Genomic DNA, 23,216 nt, shown 5'->3' with positions numbered 1-23,216 from the left:
TCCAGGCTCGTAATGAGCTAGCCCTACTGCCTCCCGCCCCTAAATTATTGTCAATGATTGTCTCATGTCTTCTCACAAAACACAGGCCTAGCCATCGAGCGGGCCCCCTGAGTGTCCTGGCCTGGTTGATTCTAACGCTGAGGGATATTCAGATCCAAAATCACGTTCCTTTCTGGTTCTCACGCCTTGGAGAAGCCCTTGAGGATCCGTGACGCGCTCTGCATAGCCCTCATGTCTCCCTCGCCCTAGGGTACAAAGTCGCTTTACCGAAAAGCTTAAGAGTCTCGCGCAAGCCATGGTGAGCGGACGGTCAAGTGGTGCCCGCATCCCTCTGCTATGCAGAAGCATTCCAACCCCCCCGTCCGGATGATGGCGCTAGCTACGGCGATGCCCAAAGGCATCTTTGGGAACACACAGGAGATATACGCTGAAGTGGCAAGCTACCCCGTGGTGCCTCCGGAGAAGATTAGACAGTACTGGAATGGTATTGGATCACCACCTCAAGACGACCTGCTCGGCCAAAATCGTGGACTAATCACGGGCTCACAGTTTATACTACCACTTTCCGAAGGCTAGTCGACCCCAGTGCCTTCCGCCTTGAGAACTTCTGGTGGCATGTATGGGGTAGTGATAGGCGGAATTTGAGTGGGCCAGCGCTTGCGAGACTCTTCAAAGAGTTCTCGGAAGGCCCAACATTCGTGCCGGTCACGGGGCCCTCCCATTCTGATGGAGGCTTATTGGTAGGCGTTCCCTGCTCTGCCGCAGGATGTACCTTTTCCTGACGATTTTCAGATGCTTGGTCTAGGTCGGCGCAACGTTGATGGAACTCATGCTGAGACGACCCAACAGCGAGGCTATGGCTCAGGGCAGGAATCTGCTCAATCTTCCCAATCTGCTCCTTTAGACAATAAAAAAGCGCCAACTCCTTCTTCCTCGAGGCCCCCCCCCCCTCACCCGATTCTGAAAAAGTCCAGAGGCCCTTCTGCGTCAGGGCCACGGCCTACTGCACGGTTTGCCTCACCGCCAGCTTCTGCCGACGAGAGTAGTGACGGAGACGTTCAATCGACCGGCGCGATTGTATCTTCGCTAGACATGCCGCCCCCACCATTGCCTTTGTCAGCCAGCCGAAACGAAGCCGTCACACCTGCCGCTGCTGCTGTGCCTGCAACAGAGATGGCCCCGCCGCCTCTTCCGTCAGCAAAGGTGAAAAAGACCCCAGCCCCGTTGGTTGTCGTGCAGGGGGCGGAAAAGCAGACACCTCCACCAGTTTCACCATCCAGGGAGCGCGCGGCGGCGCCCACGACCAGAAAGGTTGTAGCCACTACAGCGGCGTCAAAAAGGAGGCCAGTGGTGATGCGCAGACCGAGCTCACACTCCACAACAGGATCTGATTCCAGCCCACGAGTGGCCGGCTTCGTGAACCACTCAGCTAAGCAACCCGAGAACAAGCGGCAAGTGCCGGCAACCGAGCAGCTCCTCGGACACGGGGCTCCCTCAACGCAGCCAAGCGAGCCTGGAATGACTGCCAAGGCTGCTGGCAAACGGCCAGCCAAGGCAACGACGAGCAAGCGACCGAGCTCTCAAAGTGCTCCCATGCAGCGGGAGGGCAAGGTCGACGGGGTCGAGACAGTGCAGAGGCCGCAGACCACGGGCCCGCAACGGAGGTCGACGTGGGATGTACGAGAAGTTGGGCCGATGCGAGGGGTAACTGGAGCACATGGCGGAGCTATCCAGGAACCTCCACCGATACATCCACCCGTTGCTGGATTCGTGGCAGATAGTGCAATCGAGGATGGAGCGCCTCCAATGGCGCGCTCGCGCTCGAATAACGAGGCACGATATCGCCATCGTGAGCCTGGCCTGGCTCTTCTCCCATCGCAAGCCACGAGTAGCGTTGCCATGATCACTGCAACGGCTCGAGGGCGGTTTGACTCGGAGACAGTTACACCTAAACCATCCATCTTGGAGCCCATGGATATTCCCGATAGTTCGAAGGCTGATACACAACCGTCGTCTTCAGTATTGCTCGATCTGCAGTTCAAACCGACACCACCCAATCCGGCGCCGCCAATCCCCTTTGGGCGGACGAGAAGTGAACTTACTCTGCTTTTGGAGCGTGAAAAGGCGCGTAAGGGCGGAGGAGCTTAAATTATCGCTACGCATGGCGAGTCACTTGCGAGGACCGGAATTATGCATGAATTCGCACATGGGAACACACTCACCCACAGAAGGAACCTCATAGTGTGACTACGACCGGCTAGGACAGGATCCAAGAATTTACTGGCAACCTGCACGAGGCGGAACACCGAAGACTGCGGCTTCAACTCCGCTGTCAGTGTCTGAGAGCATGATTGCGGGTTGTGGGATTACGAGGCGGGCGCGTTCTTACTCCTGAGGCATCTTTGGGGTAATTGCTTGAGCTGTTCTTTGGGAGCACTTCAATGTCACATTAGCTGCACAGCGGTTGGCGTTGGCTTGGACGGGCGATATTACATCATCTTATAGATATGACGGGCTGGAAGCAGGTCACTCGCTGTCTTCAAGCATGCGTGTCTGGTCATGCCACCCAGGGGGTGGAATTCGCCAGTGAGAGTCGGGGCAAGCGAGAATCAAAGCCATCCGTCCCTAGGGCTATTTGGTTCGGCGTGAAGTCGGCCGAAGCAAAAACCGCGACTCGAAATCTGGAACGAAGGGATTGGGACACTCGTCAAGCAAGGACAAAAGCTCCAGAGAAGCAGTGGAAACCCTGGTGTGGTGTGTAGGTGGCGTCACATGTGTCCTACAGTCGTCGGTACCAGAAATGGAAGCGTGTCCCGGGTGCTACGCCCCTTGTGCTGATCGGTGTGCATCAAAGGCAGAAGGCTGAGGGGCGAGTATACCTAACATTGCGTCCTGGTGTGTCTGTGTAACCTGCCCGGGACCATCCGCCGGCCTGCGGGGGCTTACATGCTGTTATCAATTGTATGTATGTACATACACGATCACATTGAACCCGGATAAGGCCACATGGGCCGAGTCTTGGGCATAGAGGACGTGCCAGGGAGGTGGGGATTATAAGATCACATTGCAGAACTGATAACTAGATGCGATGGATGTAATGTCTATTCGTATATGTCCACCCAACCCACCTGGTAAGGAGAACATATGTCGAGTATATACACAGCCCATAATGCTTTTGGGAGGTACTAAGGTGCACAACAATTACCTGCATCTGAGTTCCCTGGCATCGTATCCTAAAGAAGGGGTTAGGAAGAGGCCTTGCAAGTTGCCTCCCGTCTACTTGTCGCGCCCTATACCTGGTCGGATGCCCAACACGGCACAACCTCTCATACTTATGATATACAGACAGCTATCTCCTCCTAGAACCCATACCCAAGACAGAAACGAAACCCAGATTCTGTTGTGCTTCCCTCGCGATAGGGGGTATATATTCTATGCCCGGTAGTCCAAGAAAACAAACCAGAAGGAACACAAACCGAAATGATCAAACGATTGCCCTGTTGGTTTCCCCCTTTCCCGTTTCTTTTTGAGTTTCCAGTGTCCCATCCAGTTCCCCAAAAACTCGGGCCTAATTAGCAGCCAAGGAACCCGCAACTAACACAAGTTTTGCGGCATCCTTCCAATACGCCGGTCAAATCCCTGAGCAAATCTCCCCTCTAGTCTTATGAGCAGCAGCCAGCCAGCTGTTGCCAAGACCGCACCATATATAACCAATGAATCAATGAATGAGTCAGTCGCTACTCAGCCCAAACATTCTCCTCAACGTCCCAAACCTCTTCTTCTTCAATGACGAGCCCCCAGCCACACTCCCCTCCTCAATACTAGGCGCGCCCCTGGACATGGGTAATGACATGGACATGACTCTGCGATGTTGTTGCGGTTGCTGTTGGTGATGGTGATGGTTCAGGGGCAGGGCATGATTCCCCGCGCTGAGCGTCCTAGTGCCCAGGTTTTCCGAGGTGGAGGACCGGCTCAGCCGGTAGAGGGATGGAACATCAGCAGCACCGAGCCCGCCGGCTTCATTCCCCCGCTCGGCATCGTAGCCTCCGCCTATATCACCACGAGCACCAATGTCTTTAGAAGCAACAGGAGCACCACCAGTCGAAGGAGGAGCAGCAGTAGAAGCAGCAGCAGCGGCCCCAACCGCAGAAAGTCTCTTCTTCCTCAACCTGGGACTCCTGGGGGGAGCTTCCACCACCTTCTTTTCCTTTTCCTCGTCCATATCCCCAGCTTCCGGCTCAACCTCCTGCTCCGAGACAAGGGACGGCCTCCTCCGCAAGCCCCTGAGCTCTCCCATGCTCCTTTCCAAGGGCGTATCCCGCCTCGCCGGGCTCTCGATGACCTCGCCCCGGCCAATCTTGCCCAACTCACCGGGCCTGCCGCTTTTACGGCGGCGCAGGACCGACATGAGGAGCCTATCGCGTCTGGACTGGCGCCGCATGGGAGCAGGGTTGGTGGTGGTGGGCGGAGGATAACTTGACACGGCAACACCGGCGGCTTGGGAAGAAGACGGGGCTGTTGTGCCGAGAAGCTGGCCACGACCGGAGCGGTTGGAGCGGGAGCGGCGGAAGTCGATAGCGTCGGAGGGAACCGGTGCGGTGCTGCTTGTATTCGCAGTGGTATCGACAGGTAAGGTTGATTGTGTCAGCTGTTGTGATGCTGATCTTGTCGCGACGGCAGGCTTGGCGTCTTCCGACTCTTCCAGTTCTTCGGGCAGGGCCGTGCTCGCGGTGGAGTTCCGCCCTTTCAGATAGCTATCAGTGGGGAGAGTTTTGGAGACAGGTACTGGAATCGGTATGATGGACTCATCGTCATCGCTCGAGTCCGCAAAGCGGCTGCGGAACCCTGTTGGCGCTATCCCGCCGCCCTCTTCATCGCTCGAGTCGGCGAACCGGCTGGAGAAACGGGGGCCCGATGAAGTCCTGGTTTTCGCACTACTGCCGCCGCTCTTCTTCCCGCCGTACGGGAGGCCAAAGCTCGGCATGCGTATTCCCGTGGGACGGTTCTTTTCCACTGAAGAACCGCGCAACGTTCTACGAATTTGGTTGTTCGAGGGCACTTGGGCCGCGGCAACCTCCGCGGTCTGCCCGGAAGCGGCGCCGGATGGGGATAAAGCACGCAGCGAAAACCGCCTGGGAGGACGTGTGTCCTGCGTGGCATCGGGCGAGGTCGGCCGCAAGGACTGGCGAAGCCCAAAGCCTTGCAACTGGCTTCCTGGTCGAGACCGCTTGAAGCTGCTCTCACTGCCGGCTGAGTTCTGTCGTCTAGCGGGTTGGGGGTTGGTCCCAATCTCCGTAGTGGTTAACTCGCCGTCGATCGCTCCGATGGGAGGAGCAACGCTGGCTGGGAAAGGTGATATTGGGCGTCTAGTTCCGGCCGTGGCGGACTCGGGACTACTGACGCCTGCACCGCTGGCTCGCATTGACTTGCGTAGTCGGGGTTTATCGGCGCTGGAAGCCACCTGCTGCTGTTGAATATCCCCGCGCATTGTCTTCCGCATCGCAGGAACAGCCAACTCGTTCTCGTCCCACCGTGAGCCAGGTTTGATCATGTAGCTTCGCTCAGGGTTGGGCGCTTTTTCCTCCTCTCGTTGCATTTGCTGCGCCACGTGGGCAGCCAACACCTTCCGCTGAGAGTTCCTGCGCTCCACTGTCTTTTTCTTTCTAGGCTTGGCTTCTGGTTCCGCTTCCTCGACATCTGCGTCCATACCGGCCTCTTCCCTTGCCTCCCTCTCGAGCTGCGCTCGCTGCTCTGCCGAGAGGCTCCGCCAGTATGCCTTAACTCGTTCCCACTCATCCTGGGGGCTTTCTGGAGGCGGTGTTTCAACTGCGGTCGTGGCTGATGATATATCGGTCTGGAGTTTTGGCGTTGCGACGTGGTGTTTCGGCACAGGGGGCTCCATTAGTGTCTGCCGGGGGGCGTTCACTGCCAAAGAGCTGTTTTGCATTGGTCTCACAACCACGGCATCCAGGGACTGGAAGCCATCACCATCAACTTCGGAGAGGTCTTCGTAAGCGTCACTGTAAATGCTGCTCTCCGAGTCACTTGAGCTTTCAGCCGATGTGATCCGAGGAACCTCAGTTGCTACGGGTGTTGACAGGCTACTTTGCGGTGTAGCATCAGTGTGCGTGACTGTCATCGTAACCGGCGAGAGGTTCTGAGTACCAGACGCAGTAGACTGATCGGACCCCTCTTCTGGGAATCCTCCAGGGATCTCAGCAAATAATTGCCCGAGTGACTTATTTTCCACCACAGCAAGCATCGGCTGTCGAACGGAGACGGCCGGAGCCTGTGGCTTCTCTATATCGTCTGTCTTCGTAACCTGGCTTGCAGGCTGGTTGTCGCTGTTCACTACCGGGCCAATGATGGGTTGGGCAAGGATGATCTGCGATTTGGCAGCTGTTGTAGGCTGAGATTGCCGGACTATAGTCGAGACAGACGCCCCCGGCTGCTCAGCTACTGAGCTGACTAGAGAACTCGTGCTAGAACTGTCACTCTCGTAGCCGGTCCCTTCCACGCTAGTAACGACTGGAGGCAATGGTTCCCTAAGCCTCGAGGTGTTTGCCGTGTGTCTGGATCCATCATCATGCTCCTTCGACAGGACTCCTCCAACAGCGTGATCACTGCTCTGGCCTAGTGGCGGGCTAGGGAGCAGTGGTGAAGTGTACCTTGTCTCTCCCCTGGGCCGCACGAGCGGACGCTCGGACAGGTCTAGACTGCTGTCCCGGGGTTTTCTGTCTCGTACGCTGCCAAAGCTAGGCAGAGTAGGCCGTGGCTTCATCATCTCTTCGTCTTGGAGCGACGAAAACTCTTTCTTGGCATGTCCAAGGTGGCTAAGCCATCGCGGAAGGTTTGGATGTGGGGGCTTGGCTAGGACCGTTGAATCGCTGCGGTCCGCGGACGTGGATTCGCCAGTAACTGATGTGTTCCCGTCCTCAAAACTTACGCGAACGGACTTCTTGCGTGCCACCAGAGGTTCTTGGTTGATGCTCCCAGATGCCTCGGACGTGTTGCCGGAAGGCGAGGCGCCTCGGGACGAGCCAGTGCGCTTCAGAGCCGACTTTCGTGGGGAGATGGACCGTTGGGGCGGGGAATGCTTGATTGTCAGTTTGTCCTGAACGGGCCCGAAATGCGCCTGACGAGGAGGGCTGTTCGAATGCGTTCGCGAGACCTGTGCTGGTCTGGCAGTGCTTGACTTTGACCCTTGTTCCTCCGAAATATCGATGGAAGGCAAGAGTGCGGGACCGCGTTTCAGTATCGGATCGGCATCAGGGCGTGGAGCATTTGTTGGGGAAGCCGCCTTCCGTATCGGACGTGGCCGCGGAGAAGTTTGCGCGTCTGCCCATGAATGCATCCTTTGTCGCCCGGGGACGGCATCCAACGCATCGGAGATTGTCTTTTGAGCAATCTTCTCGGGCTCCATTTCCCCGGGCTCCTGCTCTTCCTTCACAACTGATGGCTGTCTCCTTACAGCATGCGATGTTGCATCTGTGGCAGCCATGGCGAGGTTGACGGCCGCTGGGACGATGATCTGGGCGGGTTCTGCAGCTTCTTGGGCACCATGTTCTTCAAGCATCTGGGCATCCGTCCTCAGTGGACCAATACTTGTCTTGATCGCGGGGTCGTCGACGTCTGTCTGGACTTGGGGATTGGACAACGCGTCTGACGAGTCTGGCAGTTGTTGACCCTGCGCCGGCGCGGCCACGAATCGTATACTCGCTTCAGGCATAGTAAGAGCGGTAACACTCTTAGTGCGACCCATGGTACCTGCGGCGAGATGAGACCCAACCTTTTGAGGAGTCTTCTTCTTCCTTTTAATCGGCTGTTGCGCGGCACCAAGAACTGCCTGTTGAATGGCCAACAGATCGGCTTGCGGCACCATTCTTCGCGAATTTGGGTCATAAACTAATGCTTGATCGGAAGGTAGAGAAGCAAGTCTTGTATTTGAAGAAGGTGTCGTCGTTGCTGCTCTCGGCGGTTGCTTCACATGTGGTATAGGGGCTGCTGACCCGCCGTCTACTGACTGTGGCTGGTTTGCAAGAACGGGCATCTCACGAGAGCCGGACAGTTCGGTTGCATGAAAAGATGGCAGAGAATTCACCCTCGCCCGCGCCGGGTAGGAGAAGTTGATAGACGAGGCCTGGCTGCTTGGCCTGGCTCCGTCGGCAGGCTCCTCACTGGGCGCTGGAATTTGGAGCGGACTTGATGGTGGGCTAGCCATGGCAGGGTCTGTCCTATGGACATTGCCAGGGTCACCCATTCTTGCGGCGGAAAACCAAGACGGAGCATCCCCAGATGCAAGCTTCTGAGAGGCGAGACGTAGAGGGGCAGTGCCCCTACCCATATTGCTGGCCTTCTGGTGCTGCGACACTTGCTGGGTGCCCGCTCTTGGCGGACTTGAGGTGGCATCTAGATTTCCTGGTAGCGCTGGGACCGGGGGTGTATCGTAACTGACGGACCGGCGGGCCGACCCGCTGCTTCCGGGCCGGTGAGGACTCGGAGTTCGAAAGGTGCGCTCGGACATTGACCCGCTGCTTCCGCGCCTGTGCAAAGCGGGCTGTCCCTGACGGTCTGAGGCAGCCCCGGCGGAGGCGACGGATGCGCTGCGGCGTACAGTCCGTTTCGTTTGAACGTCGGCCACTCGAGTCGGCGTCATTGGTCGGGCGCGGAGGGCGGCGGCGGCGGCGGCAGCCGACAAGGAAGGATTCGATTCATGGCGCCTAAAAACGGCAGCGGCAGCGGTTGCAGCATTGGGGTCGGCGGTCGCTGCAGTGAGCGGCTGTTCGACTCGGGAAATGGCCAACTTACGCCGTCAGCAAATGGCACAAGGTTCAAACTTCAAATTCTCCACGGCTCGGCCCATCCACCAACAAAAACAAAGACTACATGCGTTGCACGGGTTGCACGGGAGCATCGAGGGAGGTTCGACGCGCACAATGACGACATACCGGATTTCGTTGCCGATGCTTTCGGGAGCCAAACATGCTGGCAGTGGATAACCTTGGCCTGGGCTTGCGATAGCCAGGCTATCTTGGTACCACAATCATGGATGAGGCCCGAGATAAGGTGCGCAAATGTAAATGGAAAGTGATTTCAGGAACCGAAAAATAAGTAAGGTGTTTGTTTGGTGTGTACAGAGTAGATGAGATGGAATGAGATGGGATGGGATGAGACGAGATGGAATGTCTGATGACGAGACGACCTTTTGCTGACTTAGCTGCTTTGTCTCCTGGAACGTCATGCAGGGCCCTAGCTCCCCTGGGTATCTGACAAGGGACGGGGGACACTTCCAAGGTCAGCTATTCGCTGCGAGGCAGGCACGCTCCCCACAACCGGCCCACTCGCTCCGGCACTCGATGGAGTTGCATTCTCCTAGGCCTGGCTTATGGCGACCGGAATGGGACCTTGCTTTGGGCTGGGATATTTGTACATTCTGCAAATTCCGTACATATATCGTTGCCAGTTTAGACATGGATTTTCTTGACCACTCTCAGAGCCTCGCCAACCATAGTATATAGCACCTAGAAACTGGTCTCTTGCGCTGAAGCAGTCGATGTGAATGCTCACTACCTTATCTAACAACACGCTGAACCTCTGATGCCGGCTAGTACACTAGCGGGGTGCCGAGAGTACCATATAATGCCATGAACCCATCGATCACTCTCGTCTTGATTGATCCTGATACTCGATAGCTCTAACCGGAGACAGTCTACCATACACCGTCCTTCGCTGCAAGGACAAGAAACAGTACTATGACCTGATGAAGCTCTGTGGCTTGACAGTCTCAAGAGTTTTGTGACATTTCTATAAAGGGGTTGTGCAGGGTGAGCGGTGAGTTTGAGAATTGTTGCATAGGGAGAGCCCAGCACCCCTTGTCAGGCCCATGGTTGTCCGTGAGGTTGCCGTGAGCACATATTTTGGGTTTGCTTCATCCCCATCATATCTTCTTGTCCTCATTGCCTGATTTGTCTGGCTAAAGATGCGTCGAAGGGATGTAACGGTGCTAATGCAGGTATCACTGTGCATGGCCGAGATCCCAAGCCTGCCCAGGCAGCTAGGTGCCTCCTCCATCATGAACAGTATAACCACCACGCGATGAGTGAATTACGCCTTCGTCGTGCCGGCTCGGTGTTGTCGGGCTGGCCTCGAGCGGCGGGATCTCGTCATCAGGGTCGTAGTCTTCATCCTCGTAGTACTCATCTTCGTAGTAATCCTCGTCCTGCGCCCCATGGTCGTAATGGTTTCCTGGGCCGTCACGGCCGTCAACCCCGTGGTGCGAATCTTGCGACGCGTGACTGCCCTTAGCTGGAAGCTTGCTGTTCTTCCTGCCTTTGTGCTTCCCTTTCTTCATCCGCTCCCATTGAGCCTGTCGTTGCTCTTTCAACTGGCGTTGCTTGCGGTCCTTTTCCTCGTACTGCCTAACCAGAGCTTCTGGGGGGTGTCCGAATATGGCTTCATACTCGCAGAATTCGCAGATCCAAATATCCTCGGGCTTGGGTGGTTTCCGTCTGTTTTGGAGCTGCGTCTCCCGGCGGCGTGCCCTGGCCGCTGCCATGTACTCCTTCACAAGGCTTCTGCGCGAACTTTTTGGGGCGGTTGTCGGTTGGCTTTGGGCGTTGCCCACGCTTCGAGTGGGGGACTCCTTATGTCCCATCTCGGCGGTCTGAACTGTCGCCGGGGGTGCTTGGCCGGCCTGTGTTGCTTGCGGAGCATGCGGCCAGTTTTCTTTGCCTTGAGGGGCAGAACTCGCCTGGTGGACTTGCGCTGACACCCTACGATCCGCGCCAGGCCACGCCAGCGAGCCTGGCACTTGAGAATTGCAGGTAAATGTGAACTGCGTCGACGCCGGGCTGCGCTTAGCAGACAGCTGCTGATGCAGCAGACTAATATTCTCCTGGCCCTGATGCGGAGGAAGTTTTTCTGCATTGGCAATGGCAGTCGAGATGATGCCCGTGCTTTCGCCTAAACAAAACCGTTAGCAAGTGCTCTGGTATGTCTAACTCGCTCTAGAATAAGCCAACACATTTGACTCACTTGACCCGTTCGGATACTGACTAGGACGCGGCTTGCTGCTCCGTCCGGCCCAACTATTAGTTGAGTCGGCAAGGGGTCGGGTTGTACTCTTGCCACTCCTCGGTCGGCCAAATCTTCCTCGTCCCGGTCCTGGGACATTCTGCAAGCCCGATGCCAAGCTTCCGGAGCCATAGTAAGGCGAGGACGCCGAGACTGCGGTCTCGCCATTGCCTTCTGCGGCCTGGGTTGTAGCCATTGGGTTCATTCCAACGCTGGAATCGTTGATCAAGTGAGCCCCGCTCGGCGCCGAATCCCCCACCGTTGGAATCTTCCGCTTCTTGTTATTGGTGTTCTCAAAGGGATCATATCCATCAGCGGACGGTGTTACCGACAGAATCGGAAGAGAATCGCCATATCGCGCGTGGTCTAACTTTGCACGTGCGCCAAGGGTTGAGGGCTCCGTAATAGCTCGACTACCTGCACCTCCCTTCAGCACAAGGCGATCTCCGTGGCCCCCAATGCCCAAGCCGGTATTCTGGTGCTGGCGTGGTTCGATATACGAATTGTCCGCACGAGCGAGTGCGAAGGCCGGATCCGTGTTCTCCTCTATCAAGGGATACGGGTATGGAAAAAGCGGGGCCATGGTCTGTGGTAGCGGGGGATACTGGATAGAATCGGCAACCTCGGGAGACAACCGCTCCCGCAGTCGCCGCTTGGGCAAAGGCCGAATTGGTCGGTTTGGGAAAAGAGACGACACGGGGTCGGCAGCCATCTTGGAGGCTTGTTCGTGTCCTGTTTGGGTCGCTGATTGACGGCGAGTTAGCTTCCAGGCCAAGCCCAGAAAAACGGAGATCAAGGCGAGGAACAACGCGGGCATGACCGGGCTCCTGCCCATGGTGGACAGAGCACGGAAATGTCGCCGTGTGTTCGGTGGCATCCTTCCGCACATTGGGGAAGTGTCTGTGCTGCCAACGATTGCAGGGAAAAGGTGGACCTGGGAGGGGCAGGTGAGGCGGAATTGTAAAGAGTGTGTGGGCACACCGAGGCGCGTTCTCGGATAAAGAAGTGAGTCTGTAGCGTGAGTCGACAGGTAGGGAAGGTGCGGGTAGGCATACCGATCAAAATTTCACATAGTAGAGTCGACAAGTTACCCAACACTGGACTCCGAAGACGGCCGACAGTCCGACGACCATCCGACTGCAGAACCCCCCTTCTTCCTCTGTCTCGCCCCGTTGATCCCGCTGTCCCAGAGCAGGGTGTGATATGGCAATGTCTACTGCTCGACCAATGTTCGATGTCGCAACAATACGGCAGTCCAGACCGGTGATAGGAGTGGACTGTGCGTCGGATTTTCGGTGTTCCTCTGGCACCCCAAGTGCTCATCAGCCTCCAGTTCAAAATGACGGCGACAACGAAAACAATCCCTCAAAGATAACCGGGTTGGGAATTGGACCACTTGATCTCAGCATCATCCCCAGACCCCCCAAAGAAGCGAGAGGCCCAGACAGGCCACGATAGCCGTCGCAGCCAGAATCCGGGAGACGTCGACCGGGTTGGACACTCTGCAAACCCACCTCTCTGGATTGTTCCGAGATTGGCGTTCCTTTAGGGCAAAATAGCATGCAAGCTATCACAGCGTGTTGAGAAAACCGAGATTGATGGCGGATGCCTAGGGATTAGAGGGTTGCTCATCAACTTTCAGGAGCAAGGGAAGTTCTGTGGTGGAGGAACGGTGTTCAGTGCTGGCAAGGACCTAATCGAAACGATTACATAAGCCGTTTTCTTCCATTTAGGGAGCTCTGCCCCTATAACGTTGGGTTCCTGGCTCCATCGGCGAGGGGCAATATGGGCCCGAGAATGTTCCGCCCTGTCCCCTGGGCTGTGCGGGGCGGGGGACCGCTTTGCCCACTGTGTTTTCCACCATGAACAGCGGCAGTTTCCCTTCTGTTGTCTCCCAACAAACATACCTAGCGGTCGGTACCCTCGCCCAAGACTCTTCGCCCAAGAATGCAGCGACCAGCGTCTTCCAAACTCGGCAGCAGCATTTTGCGATCAGAATAGTCATTTAGCCACCTTTTTACAGGTTCCGCCGAGAGTCTTTCATTTCATTCACTCGATCCGACGTGATGTCATACCGCGGGCCCTTGGAGTCGAAGGTGCCCTGCAGAGCGGACAGCCCATGTCGCTAAGGGCATGGCTTGCACTGTGTAAAATGGCCATCGAGAGCTTGGGACCCATAAAATGGACAATGGGGATTGGATGGGGTAACGAGCTGGCCGGCCCCGCATGGGCGAGGAGCACAGCGCGAGTCTCCCAAAAATTGGTGCTGGAAGCTCAAGCACGCTCGGGGAAAAAGAGCGTGTGTGTGAAAGCGCTGCAAAGCGCTTTCCGCTCCTCCCTCCTCTGCCCCGTTCCGTCTCCTCTTCCTCACCCATCTTTCCCACCACCACCAGTCTCTTCGCGACCGCCTGCTGTCTGCACGGAAAGCCGCTCTGCAGGCGATCTCGTCATGAAAAGACTTTCTGTTTTCCAAACACACTGTGGATTTCGCCCGGCCATCCAGACTTCGACTTAGGCCGAACGCCGTCCCGGTGACCACCCCAGCTCCTCCTCACTTTCGAACACTCTCGACTCTCGCCAGGCGTCGCAATTCTTCTCCTCCTTACATCCCCCTCTGTCTACCAATATTCAGTTATATCCCCTGCGATTGGCCGAGGCAGAGCTCTTGGGCGATCTGCCAATTCATTGGCTTATTCAGCTACCGCGTAAGTCGAGTCCAATACACTCGTCCTATGTCGTTGTCACCAGTCCCATCGTTTTTAGCTGACGCCACCGGCGCGATCACAGATTCGAGCAAAACATCGTGTAATTGGCCACTATATCGACAAGAACCACACAAGACACTGTCTGCGGCCTTCAACCTCCCGAGCCTATACTCCGGCCTGCCCGTCCCGTATCTAATTCGCCTCGCTGAACCAACAGGCTCGAGACCTGCCGCCACACACTGTGAGAACTCCCGGCTACTTTGCAAGGACCACATTTCGATTCATACTCCGACTGCGCCGTATTGCGCTCGTCGCGTCCCCCGCCTATACCTATCTGGCTGGACATCGCCGGTCTCCACTTCCAGCCTTAGTCTCCTGCCTTGTCACTGCGGCTCGCGCTGCAAGCGATGGCAGGAACAGATCCGAGGCGGTCCTCGAGAGCGCGAGTCACGCAGTCCCAGTCCCAGATATCGTCTACTGCTTCGAGCGTGTCGGGCCGCGCCGAGCGCAGTTCTAGACATTTCAACAAGGGCGGGTCACCGCAAAAGTCGACATCGACAGGGTCGCTGTCATCAGAGCCTCCTGAAGATACAATCACGGCCGAGGAGCCGCCCGGCACTCGGCGTCGCACTCGTGCACAGGGCGAAGAAAGGGACAAAGCAATAGCGAAAGCTGAGGCAACCGACATGGCCAATGGAGACGGCGATCTTCAGGAAGAGGACGAGGCCGTCCGTTGCGTCTGCGGCAACGACGAGTATCAGGGCCCTCCGCCTTTGGACGAAGACTCCAAGCACGGCTTGAAACATGGCATTGACATCGACCCCTTCTTTTCGGCCGACGTGACAGACGACACAGCCGGCTTGTTTGTTCAATGCGACATCTGCAAGGTCTGGCAACACGGCGGCTGTGTGGGCATCATGACCGAGGAGTCGAGTCCCGATGAGTATTTCTGCGAGCAATGCCGACAGGATTTACATAAGCTTTGGACGGCAAGCAATGGGTAAATTCTCCCTTCCTGATTGGTCGGAGTTTTGGTTGCCTCTGCACCAGGGCTGAATGTTGCGCTGCGATACTCAGCTGGCGCAGCGCACGCCGATCACGCCCTTATGCGGCTCGTATCGCCGTGAAGCCCTGTGACTTGTTCCGATCTGGTTCAGAATGCTGACCGTATGGCTCCCAGGAGTGTATATTCCCATTATCTCCCGCTGAGACGACCGCAAAGAACGACCTCGAGAGCAGCATCACTCAACAAGGATGTGGCGCGCTCGCCTGTCAAGGAAAAAGAGACGCGGAACGGGCGGACGTCGTCAGCAAGCCAGACATCGAAGCGACGGTCGACGATGAACAGCAGGGATGCCGCCTACGACGAAGCGGAGGCGTTGAGAAGGGCAATTGAAGCGAGCAAAGAGGATGCGGTCCCTGAACAGGCGGATGGCGCCAGTAGACGGCCAAAGCGCGGACGAAGCGACAGCCAGGAGTATGTTGCGTCCTACTGCCTGCAGCAGCGATGACTAATATTCTTACAGGAAGCCAGATGGTGCCAAAAGGCAGAGAACGGACTCCCGGTCGGTCTCACCGTCACTAGATAAGGACGCCGATGACTCGGATGACGCTTTGATTAGCGGGCGCAATGCGACATCGAAATCTAAGGCGCGGAGCGGCGCCGCGGCGCGGAACCAGCGAACGGAGAAGACGTCGGAGAAGGAAGAGCGAGAGCGGCAGCGTGCTGAGACTGCAAGCAAGAGGAAGGTCAGGGCCGATCGTCGGCGGGTTGATGGTACGGCATCCACGATCCATGTCAGGGTATCCGGCACTCACGCGGGTACAGATTCAGATCCTTCAGAAGAATTACCGCTGGCAGCTCGGACAGCGGCGAACAAGGGAGTAGCGTCTTCCGGAGGCCAGAATACTGCTGGTGGTGTCGCGGCAGAAGCCGCCCGACCATCAGCGGCAATGGAACCCCCACCTACGTCAAACCCGGCACCAGACACACCGCCCACGATCAACGTACAGACGAAAAACGATAAAAAACGGTCGCACAAAAAAAAGGGACGCAACCAGTACACTCGGGATCGGGATGCCCACGACGAAGACTCGCCGGCACGGTCGCAGTCACGCGACATTCAGAAGGATGACCACGGGCCCGCAGGTGGTGGCAAAGCGGGCGGAGAAGGCAGTGGTAAGGCAAACTCCAAGGCCCGCGGCGGAATGAACAGCAAGATCACGATGAACGACATGAAAAGGAGAGCAGCGGCGCTGCTGGATTTCATTTCGCGAACGCAAGTAGAGCTGGCTGGGGAGCGCCTTGTAGGGCCCACACCGGGGATTGCCAGCAATGCCACTAGCGGCTCTGCGGTGGTGCCGGAGAAGACGGGTGCCGAAACCAGCGGTTCACCGGCCGTAGGATCTGGAGAAGGCGGTGAAGTTCGCCCTGAGAAGGACTTCAAGGAACTTGGGTGCATGGAGATGATGGACAGCCTGACCCGACGGCTGGTCAAGTGGCAGCAGCAATACGCTGCGTGACGAAACCCCGGGGGGCATGAAGAGTAATGTATATCATGGGATCCCGTTTTCAACAGTTTTTCTTCCTTTGCATGGATGGCGCCGGTGGGATTTTTCGAAGAGGCAAGGGCTGGAAATATGGGTTGGACGGCGCATCGTGGTTTCTTTCCTGCGTCTGACCGCTTGGGAGCCACAGCTTGCTCTTTTATCTCTGTTCTATTCCAGGTGGGCTGATCTGGCTCATCTGAGACCTTGTGAATAGGGGCTGGACGGCACAGATGACTACACGGGCGGCTGGTTCTCAAGGGCGAAGTGGACGACTTATAATACCCTCGTACAAAAGCTTCGGACTGGTGAGGCGCTCTGGGCGGGATTCAGGGGCCAGCGAAAAGGATCTTATAACTTGTTCTATATTGTATGTATACATGTCGCGTTACATGATCCTACAATGACTGGTATCTCGTAAAAGCCGAGTTGCCTGTTGCGCCATTCCGAGTTTCCTGCGCCGGCCTAAGAACGCCACCCACATGCCTCTTGATGCCAACTCCGTTCTGTAAATTACAATTCTGCGCCCGAGAATTTTGCCTCCCTCCTCAGCTTGATCGCCTCCTTCTCCCTCTTCTTCGCCTGGTGCATGCTCAGGGGCGGCTCCTTCGCCGCCTCGGCTGCCCTTGCTAATTCCTCGGGCGTCACCTTGTCGAGCAGGAACCTCCCGAATCGCCCGTGCCGCCACTCCTGCACCACCCACGTCGCGGCCGCCTCGTAGGCGGGCTCTCCGCGCTTGATAAGCTTGCCCGTCCGCCTCGCCACGGCCGCCAGGAACTCGTACACGTCGTTGGTCGGCGCCGGCAGGCCAAACCGCTGGACATAGCTCCTCTCCCCGGCCAGATCCCGCTCCAGGTTGGAATTCACGTCCAGGTTCAAATTCAAGTGGAAGAGGAGGTAGTCCGCCAGCGTCTCCATGCTGACCAACCCATCCTTGACGCACCCCACCAGCGCCAGCTTGAGCATGGCCTCCGGGTCGGGCACGTAGGGGATGAAGACGCCGGGGGTGTCGTAGAGGAACACGCCCTCGCCCAGCCCAATCTCACCTTCGCCCCCTCCGCTACTACTAGGGTTTATTTGACCCTGGCCCCCCTCGCCGGGCATGATGCGCACGGGCATAGCCACTTTGCGCGTCACACCCGGCTCGGCACCGGTACGCGCCACCTTTTGCGGCAGGCCCATCCCCCGCCACCGCAGCGCGTTGAGCAGCGTCGATTTCCCCGCGTTGGGCATCCCCACTACCATGGCCCGCAGGCCTGTCAAGCTGTCGCGCTCACGGGCGACCGTCTTGATGGACGCGAGCAGGCGGTCGAGCGTGACTGTATCGCTGTTGCTGTGGCCGCCGTGGCGGTCGGGCTTGCTTGTGCTGCGGCCGAGGAAGAGGACTTTTCTTGTGGCTTTCGGTGTTGTTGTTGCTGCTGTTGTTGTTGTTGTTGTTGTTGTTGTGGATTGAGCGCTACGCTGGAGGTGGTAGTCGCGGAGGGTGCGGATGGTTTGGCGCGAGGTTTTGGGGTCCCCCAGGTCGTGCTTGGTGTAGACGATAATGCGGGAGGGCCGCCCTCCGCCAGAGGAGATCAAGGACTGTTCCAGGAGAGGATTCCATGAGGTAATGGGCACGCGATAGTCGCGGCACTCAATGATCAGGCCGACGTTGGATAGCGACTCGCGGATGCGCGCAAGACCGGCTCTGTGGTGGCCGAGAAAGTAGGAGCGAGGGATGTCATTGGAGGCTTCGTATTTCTGGCGCGGTTGGAAGGTGGTGACGGCCGAGGCAGCGGTGAAGACTGGCGCCGTCTTCGCAACCGCTTCGGTGGCGGACAATAGTCGGTTGGTTGCCATTGGGTAGGTGGCCGTGGGTGCTTGATGGCACTTTCCATCAAAACAAAACTGTGCCGTCGTCAAAGCGTTTGTTAACGGGGTTTGGACTCGGATACAAGAATAATGGCAGCCTCACACTGGCTTGACACAAGGCTGAACAGCGCCGCTGACGCAATTCCTGGCCCAAGAAAGCCTCCCCGGTTCCTGCATCCGCGGCCCGCACCCGCCAAGACGTTCCACCTCTATTACCACGGGAGGATGCTTTTGTGACTTGCCCATGGATAAGGAGGGTTGTACAGATCCGTGTAGATGGACCTACACCTCGAAGCTGGACTTTAAACCTGAGAGACCCAGGCTACCTACGCTCGCTCATGCAGAGTAGTTGAGACTTAGAGTCGTCAACAGCTACCCGCTCCGTCTCAGCAACGTATCACTAAGTTTGGCTATGCCATCATGGGGGCCTTCACTGCTTGCTGCACACTGGCCCATGATTGGGTCAATTTCCATCTTCCAACTCTTCAATGTAAATTATGGCTGAACTCCTGATTGTCACAACGCTATCAAGTTGGCCATAACCTAACGGCGATACTCAACCCCTTTCTTACTTGTGCTTTCCCGAGCCTCGGCCATCTCACCACGGTTCCCAAATCGTCCCTGGGTACAGTATCATGCATCTAACCCCTATACCTACACCCCAACCTCGCAGAAACTACACACTGATGCAACCCCATGCATATCTATCCAATCTGTCGAACGCCGACTTTTGCCATCACCAGCTTCCCTTTCCAATCAAGACTCGGCCGATAACACTCTCCTTGCGACTGCCAAGTCCTACCCCCTATCCACACAATGCCCATCCATTACCCGTACGTCGGTATGCAAATGCAGACATGACATGCCCTCATTTCTTCACCACCTGACTCCTCCTTAACGGACTCCCCTTGACCTCTTCCGGACTCCCAGCTCGAGCTGTACCCCCTGGGCTCGTCAGCCCTGCCTCGGCGCCGCTCGTGGTAACTCCGCCAACAGCTTTGCCTAATATCGAGGAATCAAAGTCAGCATCCCAGCCAAGCCTCCGACAACCATCCCAACCCCGACACACCAGATCAGTGAGAGGACAATTCAAAACGTACTAGCTCCCAAGCTAATCCCCCTGCCTCCTCTCAACGACTCACTAAGAGCGATCTGACTTCCGCCCGCCGTGCCCCTCCTCTTAGGCGGCGGCGTGACGGCAGTAGTGTGCGGGGTAGTTAGGCCCCCCCCGCTGCCACCATGTCCAGCACCAACACCGACACCGGCACCGGCACCAACGGCAACCGCGAGATCGCTCCCGCCGCTGATAGTTGAAGCAGCACCCACGCTCGCACTCCTCCCGCGGCTCGCCGGCACCGACACAGCGGCGGCCTCGCCGAACCTCATCGTCTTCTGCTGCGCGGGAGGGCCATGCCGAGAAGAAGGCGGCGAGACCGGAGGGGCGGTCACCATATGATGCTGCTGGCCGGGGGGATTGGTGCCGCTGCCCTGGCCGGGATGGGTCTGGGTGTAGGCCTGAATCTGGGCCGCCACGGCAGCAGGGCCGACAAACTCGTCCGGCAAGCTGCTAAGACTGCTGCGCGCGCTGCGCGGGCGGGCGATGCCAAACCGTCCGCTGGTGGGCGAGGGGATGCGTGTTTCGTGCCTGTCACGGAACTGCTGCTGCTGGAGCACTGAGGGCGTCGGGCTAGCCGTTAAACCCCTTCCTGCAGCCTGCTGTTGCTGCTGCTGTTGTACCGTGCCAGTCTCAGCGCCGGGCCCGGCAGCCGAGACACCTTCAACAGCACCACCGTCTCCCTCTTCGTCGTTGTTACTCCCACCTTCCACGGCAGTGCTGACATCGCTGTCGTTGATATCGCTGCTCAATCCCCGCGTATGGCCGCGACCATGCGGCTGCTGATGCAGCTCAAGCAGTAGCCCCTTGCCCCTCCGCGCACCGACACCGATGCCAACCCCCTTCCCCGTTCCCAGCGACGAAGTCTCTCGCTTGATCCGGTACCGCTCATACTCCTCCTTGGTATGCTCAGCTCCAGTAAAGCTCTCCAAGGCGTCAAATACGTGGTCAAACACCATCTCGGCCACATCCCTCGCCCACAGAAAATCCAGGTGTTCATAGTGCGGCACCTCGTTAGCCACTGTCTGACTCGGCAGCTCCTTGAGCATAGCCTTGATGTCCACTAGCGAATCCGAGCCGCCATAGACCAACACGATGGGCGTCTTGATGTTGCGGGTGGGGTATCGCGCCACTTTTGTGTACCGCCTGCTGGTGGATGACGAAAGCGGAGTGATGATGGGAGGGTGGACGTCATCGTCGTACATCTGGAACGACTTAGTGCGGATGATCTGGAACCAGTGCACGACCGACTTGGTGCTGGTAAAGGAGTAAAGGTGGGGGTAGGCGGCGAGTTTCTGCGAGGTGCTGATGTTTTGGGTGCGCCAATTGAAGAGGAACGACAGACCGAGGTCGATCAGCTTGGTGAAAAGGGGCGGGTAGAGGAGCGACTCCCACATGGCGGCCGAGCTAAGAATGGAGCGCCGGCCAAAGAGCAGGAAGAGGACCTGCGGCGAGGCCTTCACAAGTGTGTCGACCACGCCGTTGGAGAGCCCCGCCGGCGACATGGCGGGTGCTAGGGCGATGAAGACGTTGACTTGGTCGTTGAGCTTGGGGTGTACGGCCAAGCTGGCAAAGGCTTGAGCCGTGCCTTGGGAGAAGCCAATGTAGGAGAGGGACTGCTGGCCTGTGGTCTCGAGGATATAGCTGATGCTGTCAGGTATGTCGTGGAAGGCGAACTCGTCGATGGAGAAGTTCCAGAACTCGAGGGAATGTGGCGAGTAGCGGATCGACTTCTTGGAGTATTTATTGCCCCGGTTGTTCCCAAGCTATCGTCGTCAGCACGAATTCGCCATTCTCTACTACATGATTGCCTACCCAGACATCGAATCCCCTCTCGACAAGGACGAATGGCAAGGCGCGGTGTTCGTCCGTCAGGCAAACCCACACTTCGCTGTTCATCAACAGGCCGTGGTGCAGGTACACGACGCGTTTCTTGACACTTCTCGGACCGCTGTTGACTTTGGTCATCTCCTCTCCTTTGCGCCATGCCAGCCGGTGCAAGCCAAGCAGGTACCCATCCTCGGTCTGTACCACGTGTTCTTCGGCTGTGTACCCAAAGGTAGCGCAGAGATCGACAAAGTCGGACGCATTGCGGATTGAGCTCGAGATGGCTACTCGGGTCAGTACTCGGTTCCATATCAGGTCCTCGCTTTCGAGACAGTAGGTAAAAGCATACACTTCCTCCTCTGTTCTGCTCTCTTTTGTTGCGGCGACGTTAGTCTGTTAAACAGCCGTCGGGATATGCCGTAGAACAGCTCGAGCAGCCATGGTGCTGTGCCATGTTAGATGAGACGGACTGGCGGTTGCTGGGCAAAATGGACCTCACGTAGAGCAAGAGTGAAGATGCGGATGAAAGCCTCGAGGCCTACAAGCAAGAACGACGCGACAAGGGCGGCATATTCGGCGCTGCGGAACGGGCAAACGAGATCAGCACGGAGATCGGGGCATGAGATGGTGGCTTTTCTATCGTCTCACAGGTTGAGTCGCCCGATGAACGGGACGGGCATATTGACAAGATCCCAAGGGGTCCGTTCACCTCGTCATCGATGCCAAGTATCTTTCTTTTGATCTCGAATGTTCACGTCGGGCTTGCTGGGGTGCAAACGACAAATTCCTACGCATCTCCAAGTGTTGAAGGACAAGAGATCTGCAACCCGCCGGCCGTTGCGATTAGACCCATGTCGGAACCGGGGTGTTTCCAAATTGGGGCGTTGCTGGGCTGCTTTGTTGGCGAGGGAAACGTTGAAGAAGCGAAGCGTTGTGATGTCACTGGTCACAACTGTCACATGCAAATCCGTTGGTCAGCTGTGCCTGCCTCAACTGCTTCGCCCTTGGTGCCTGATTCTGGCCGCAATGCTGTCGAGTGGGTGTGGCTAAATTGTATGCTACATGTGCCTTCTCGTTGAAACTGCAGGAATCTGGTGCAGCCCAGCCATCAGGTGCCGTGTTTCAATTATTGGCAAGTTAACGTTAGCTTGCAGGTCGATTGGTGGGTGCTTCACTGCGAGGCGTCTGTGTAACGTGCTCTATAGAGTGGATAACGGACCCAAAAATCAGGACCAATCGGCAGTGTCCTTGCTGGAGTATAGGGCGCTCACGCCGCTAAGCGGCTAGAGCTCTTGATCAATCACCCGAGTGCCAAACCTCTCTCCACCCACGACACTGCAATCACTCGCTTGCAGCAGCCACAGCAACCAGCAATGCCGAGCTCATGTAAAGAAATACGTGCGTAACCTTGCATCTTTCTCTGTGGTTAATTGCCCAGGACTAACAGTGCCCCAAAGGAGCCGCGCTGGCGCAATGCCTCCAGGAATCCGAATGTGTCTTGGTCCAGCGTCACACAGCCGCCGAATGTCTTCGCGAACCCCTCGTCAGCACCCTCCCGCTCAAGTGCCAGCAGCTCAAAAAGGGGTTTGGAGAATGCCGCCGCGGCATGATTGACATGCGCAAGCGGTTTCGGGGCAACCAGCCCATCGCCTTCCGCCAACTCGAACAGACGGACACAACGGGCGAGGGCTATCAGCTCTACGCGGGCAAGTCGGCTTTTGCTGGCACACGGGGTGAGACGGACGGTAACAACAAGGACCCCAAAGATTGGAGGGAGGTAGAGAACGAGAAGTACCGGGCGGCGACTGCTGCTGCTACCGGAAATGCGTCCAACCGGTCATGACAACGGCAAGGTGCCCACTCACGGCAATAATAGGCGAGAGGGAGCGCAATGGTATGCTCGGGCGGTTTGCCCGCGAAACCAAAACGCCAGCCTTCCAAGTCATGCCGGACTAATCCGGTTGCCAGGAGTCCGGAGCTTCCGCTAGCCGGACCAAAAGGCGGATTTAGTCACTATATATTGTACAATACAATGGAACCCCCGACCTGCCTAGATCCAGGCTCATAGCATGGCTTTTAGGAGCGGGCAGGCTGATGGG

General features: G+C 57.2%; 7 protein-coding genes across 7 annotated transcripts; 3 read left to right on the top strand and 4 right to left on the bottom strand.

Annotated features, from left to right (window-relative positions):
• Window positions 1-369: 369 nt before the first annotated feature.
• N656DRAFT_700086 (uncharacterized protein) lies at window positions 370-2,148 on the top strand (the record flags this gene model as incomplete). The annotated part of the gene is made up of 3 exons (XM_064810838.1): window positions 370-484; window positions 550-740; window positions 793-2,148. The coding sequence occupies 3 exons, from the start codon at window positions 370-372 to the stop codon at window positions 2,146-2,148; spliced, it is 1,662 nt and encodes a 553-aa protein (XP_064674576.1).
• A 1,582-nt stretch (window positions 2,149-3,730) lies between these two features.
• On the bottom strand, window positions 3,731-9,162 carry N656DRAFT_742861 (uncharacterized protein; the record flags this gene model as incomplete). The annotated part of the gene is made up of 2 exons (XM_064812843.1): window positions 8,949-9,162; window positions 3,731-8,803 (listed from the first exon to the last, which is right to left on the bottom strand). Exons 1-2 carry the CDS (start codon window positions 8,982-8,984, stop codon window positions 3,731-3,733), a joined length of 5,109 nt encoding a protein of 1,702 aa, XP_064674575.1. The 5' UTR covers window positions 8,985-9,162.
• Window positions 9,163-10,054: 892 nt separating this feature from the next.
• Window positions 10,055-11,908, bottom strand: N656DRAFT_764320 (uncharacterized protein; the record flags this gene model as incomplete). The annotated part of the gene is made up of 2 exons (XM_064813321.1): window positions 10,055-10,962; window positions 11,035-11,908. 2 exons carry the CDS (start codon window positions 11,906-11,908, stop codon window positions 10,055-10,057), a joined length of 1,782 nt encoding a protein of 593 aa, XP_064674574.1.
• A 2,277-nt stretch (window positions 11,909-14,185) lies between these two features.
• N656DRAFT_699607 (uncharacterized protein) lies at window positions 14,186-16,301 on the top strand (the record flags this gene model as incomplete). Its single annotated transcript, XM_064810798.1, has 4 exons — window positions 14,186-14,778; window positions 14,959-15,255; window positions 15,305-15,555; window positions 15,607-16,301. The coding sequence occupies 4 exons, from the start codon at window positions 14,186-14,188 to the stop codon at window positions 16,299-16,301; spliced, it is 1,836 nt and encodes a 611-aa protein (XP_064674573.1).
• Window positions 16,302-16,838: 537 nt separating this feature from the next.
• Window positions 16,839-18,164, bottom strand: N656DRAFT_742852 (P-loop containing nucleoside triphosphate hydrolase protein; the record flags this gene model as incomplete). The annotated part of the gene is made up of 2 exons (XM_064812842.1): window positions 16,839-17,722; window positions 17,786-18,164. The coding sequence occupies 2 exons, from the start codon at window positions 18,162-18,164 to the stop codon at window positions 16,839-16,841; spliced, it is 1,263 nt and encodes a 420-aa protein (XP_064674572.1).
• Window positions 18,165-19,265: 1,101 nt separating this feature from the next.
• Window positions 19,266-21,797, bottom strand: N656DRAFT_825244 (alpha/beta-hydrolase; the record flags this gene model as incomplete). The annotated part of the gene is made up of 3 exons (XM_064818442.1): window positions 19,266-21,056; window positions 21,106-21,439; window positions 21,766-21,797. 3 exons carry the CDS (start codon window positions 21,795-21,797, stop codon window positions 19,266-19,268), a joined length of 2,157 nt encoding a protein of 718 aa, XP_064674571.1.
• A 693-nt stretch (window positions 21,798-22,490) lies between these two features.
• Window positions 22,491-23,152, top strand: N656DRAFT_721158 (uncharacterized protein; the record flags this gene model as incomplete). Its single annotated transcript, XM_064812485.1, has 2 exons — window positions 22,491-22,515; window positions 22,575-23,152. The coding sequence occupies 2 exons, from the start codon at window positions 22,491-22,493 to the stop codon at window positions 22,958-22,960; spliced, it is 411 nt and encodes a 136-aa protein (XP_064674570.1). The 3' UTR covers window positions 22,961-23,152.
• Window positions 23,153-23,216: the final 64 nt, after the last annotated feature.

This window comes from Canariomyces notabilis (assembly GCF_033297395.1).
Source record: "Canariomyces notabilis strain CBS 508.74 unplaced genomic scaffold N656scaffold_1, whole genome shotgun sequence".
Classification (NCBI taxonomy): Eukaryota; Fungi; Ascomycota; class Sordariomycetes; order Sordariales; family Chaetomiaceae; genus Canariomyces; species Canariomyces notabilis.
Note: the sequence above shows the minus strand (reverse complement) of the source record. Positions and strands in the feature narration are given on the sequence as shown.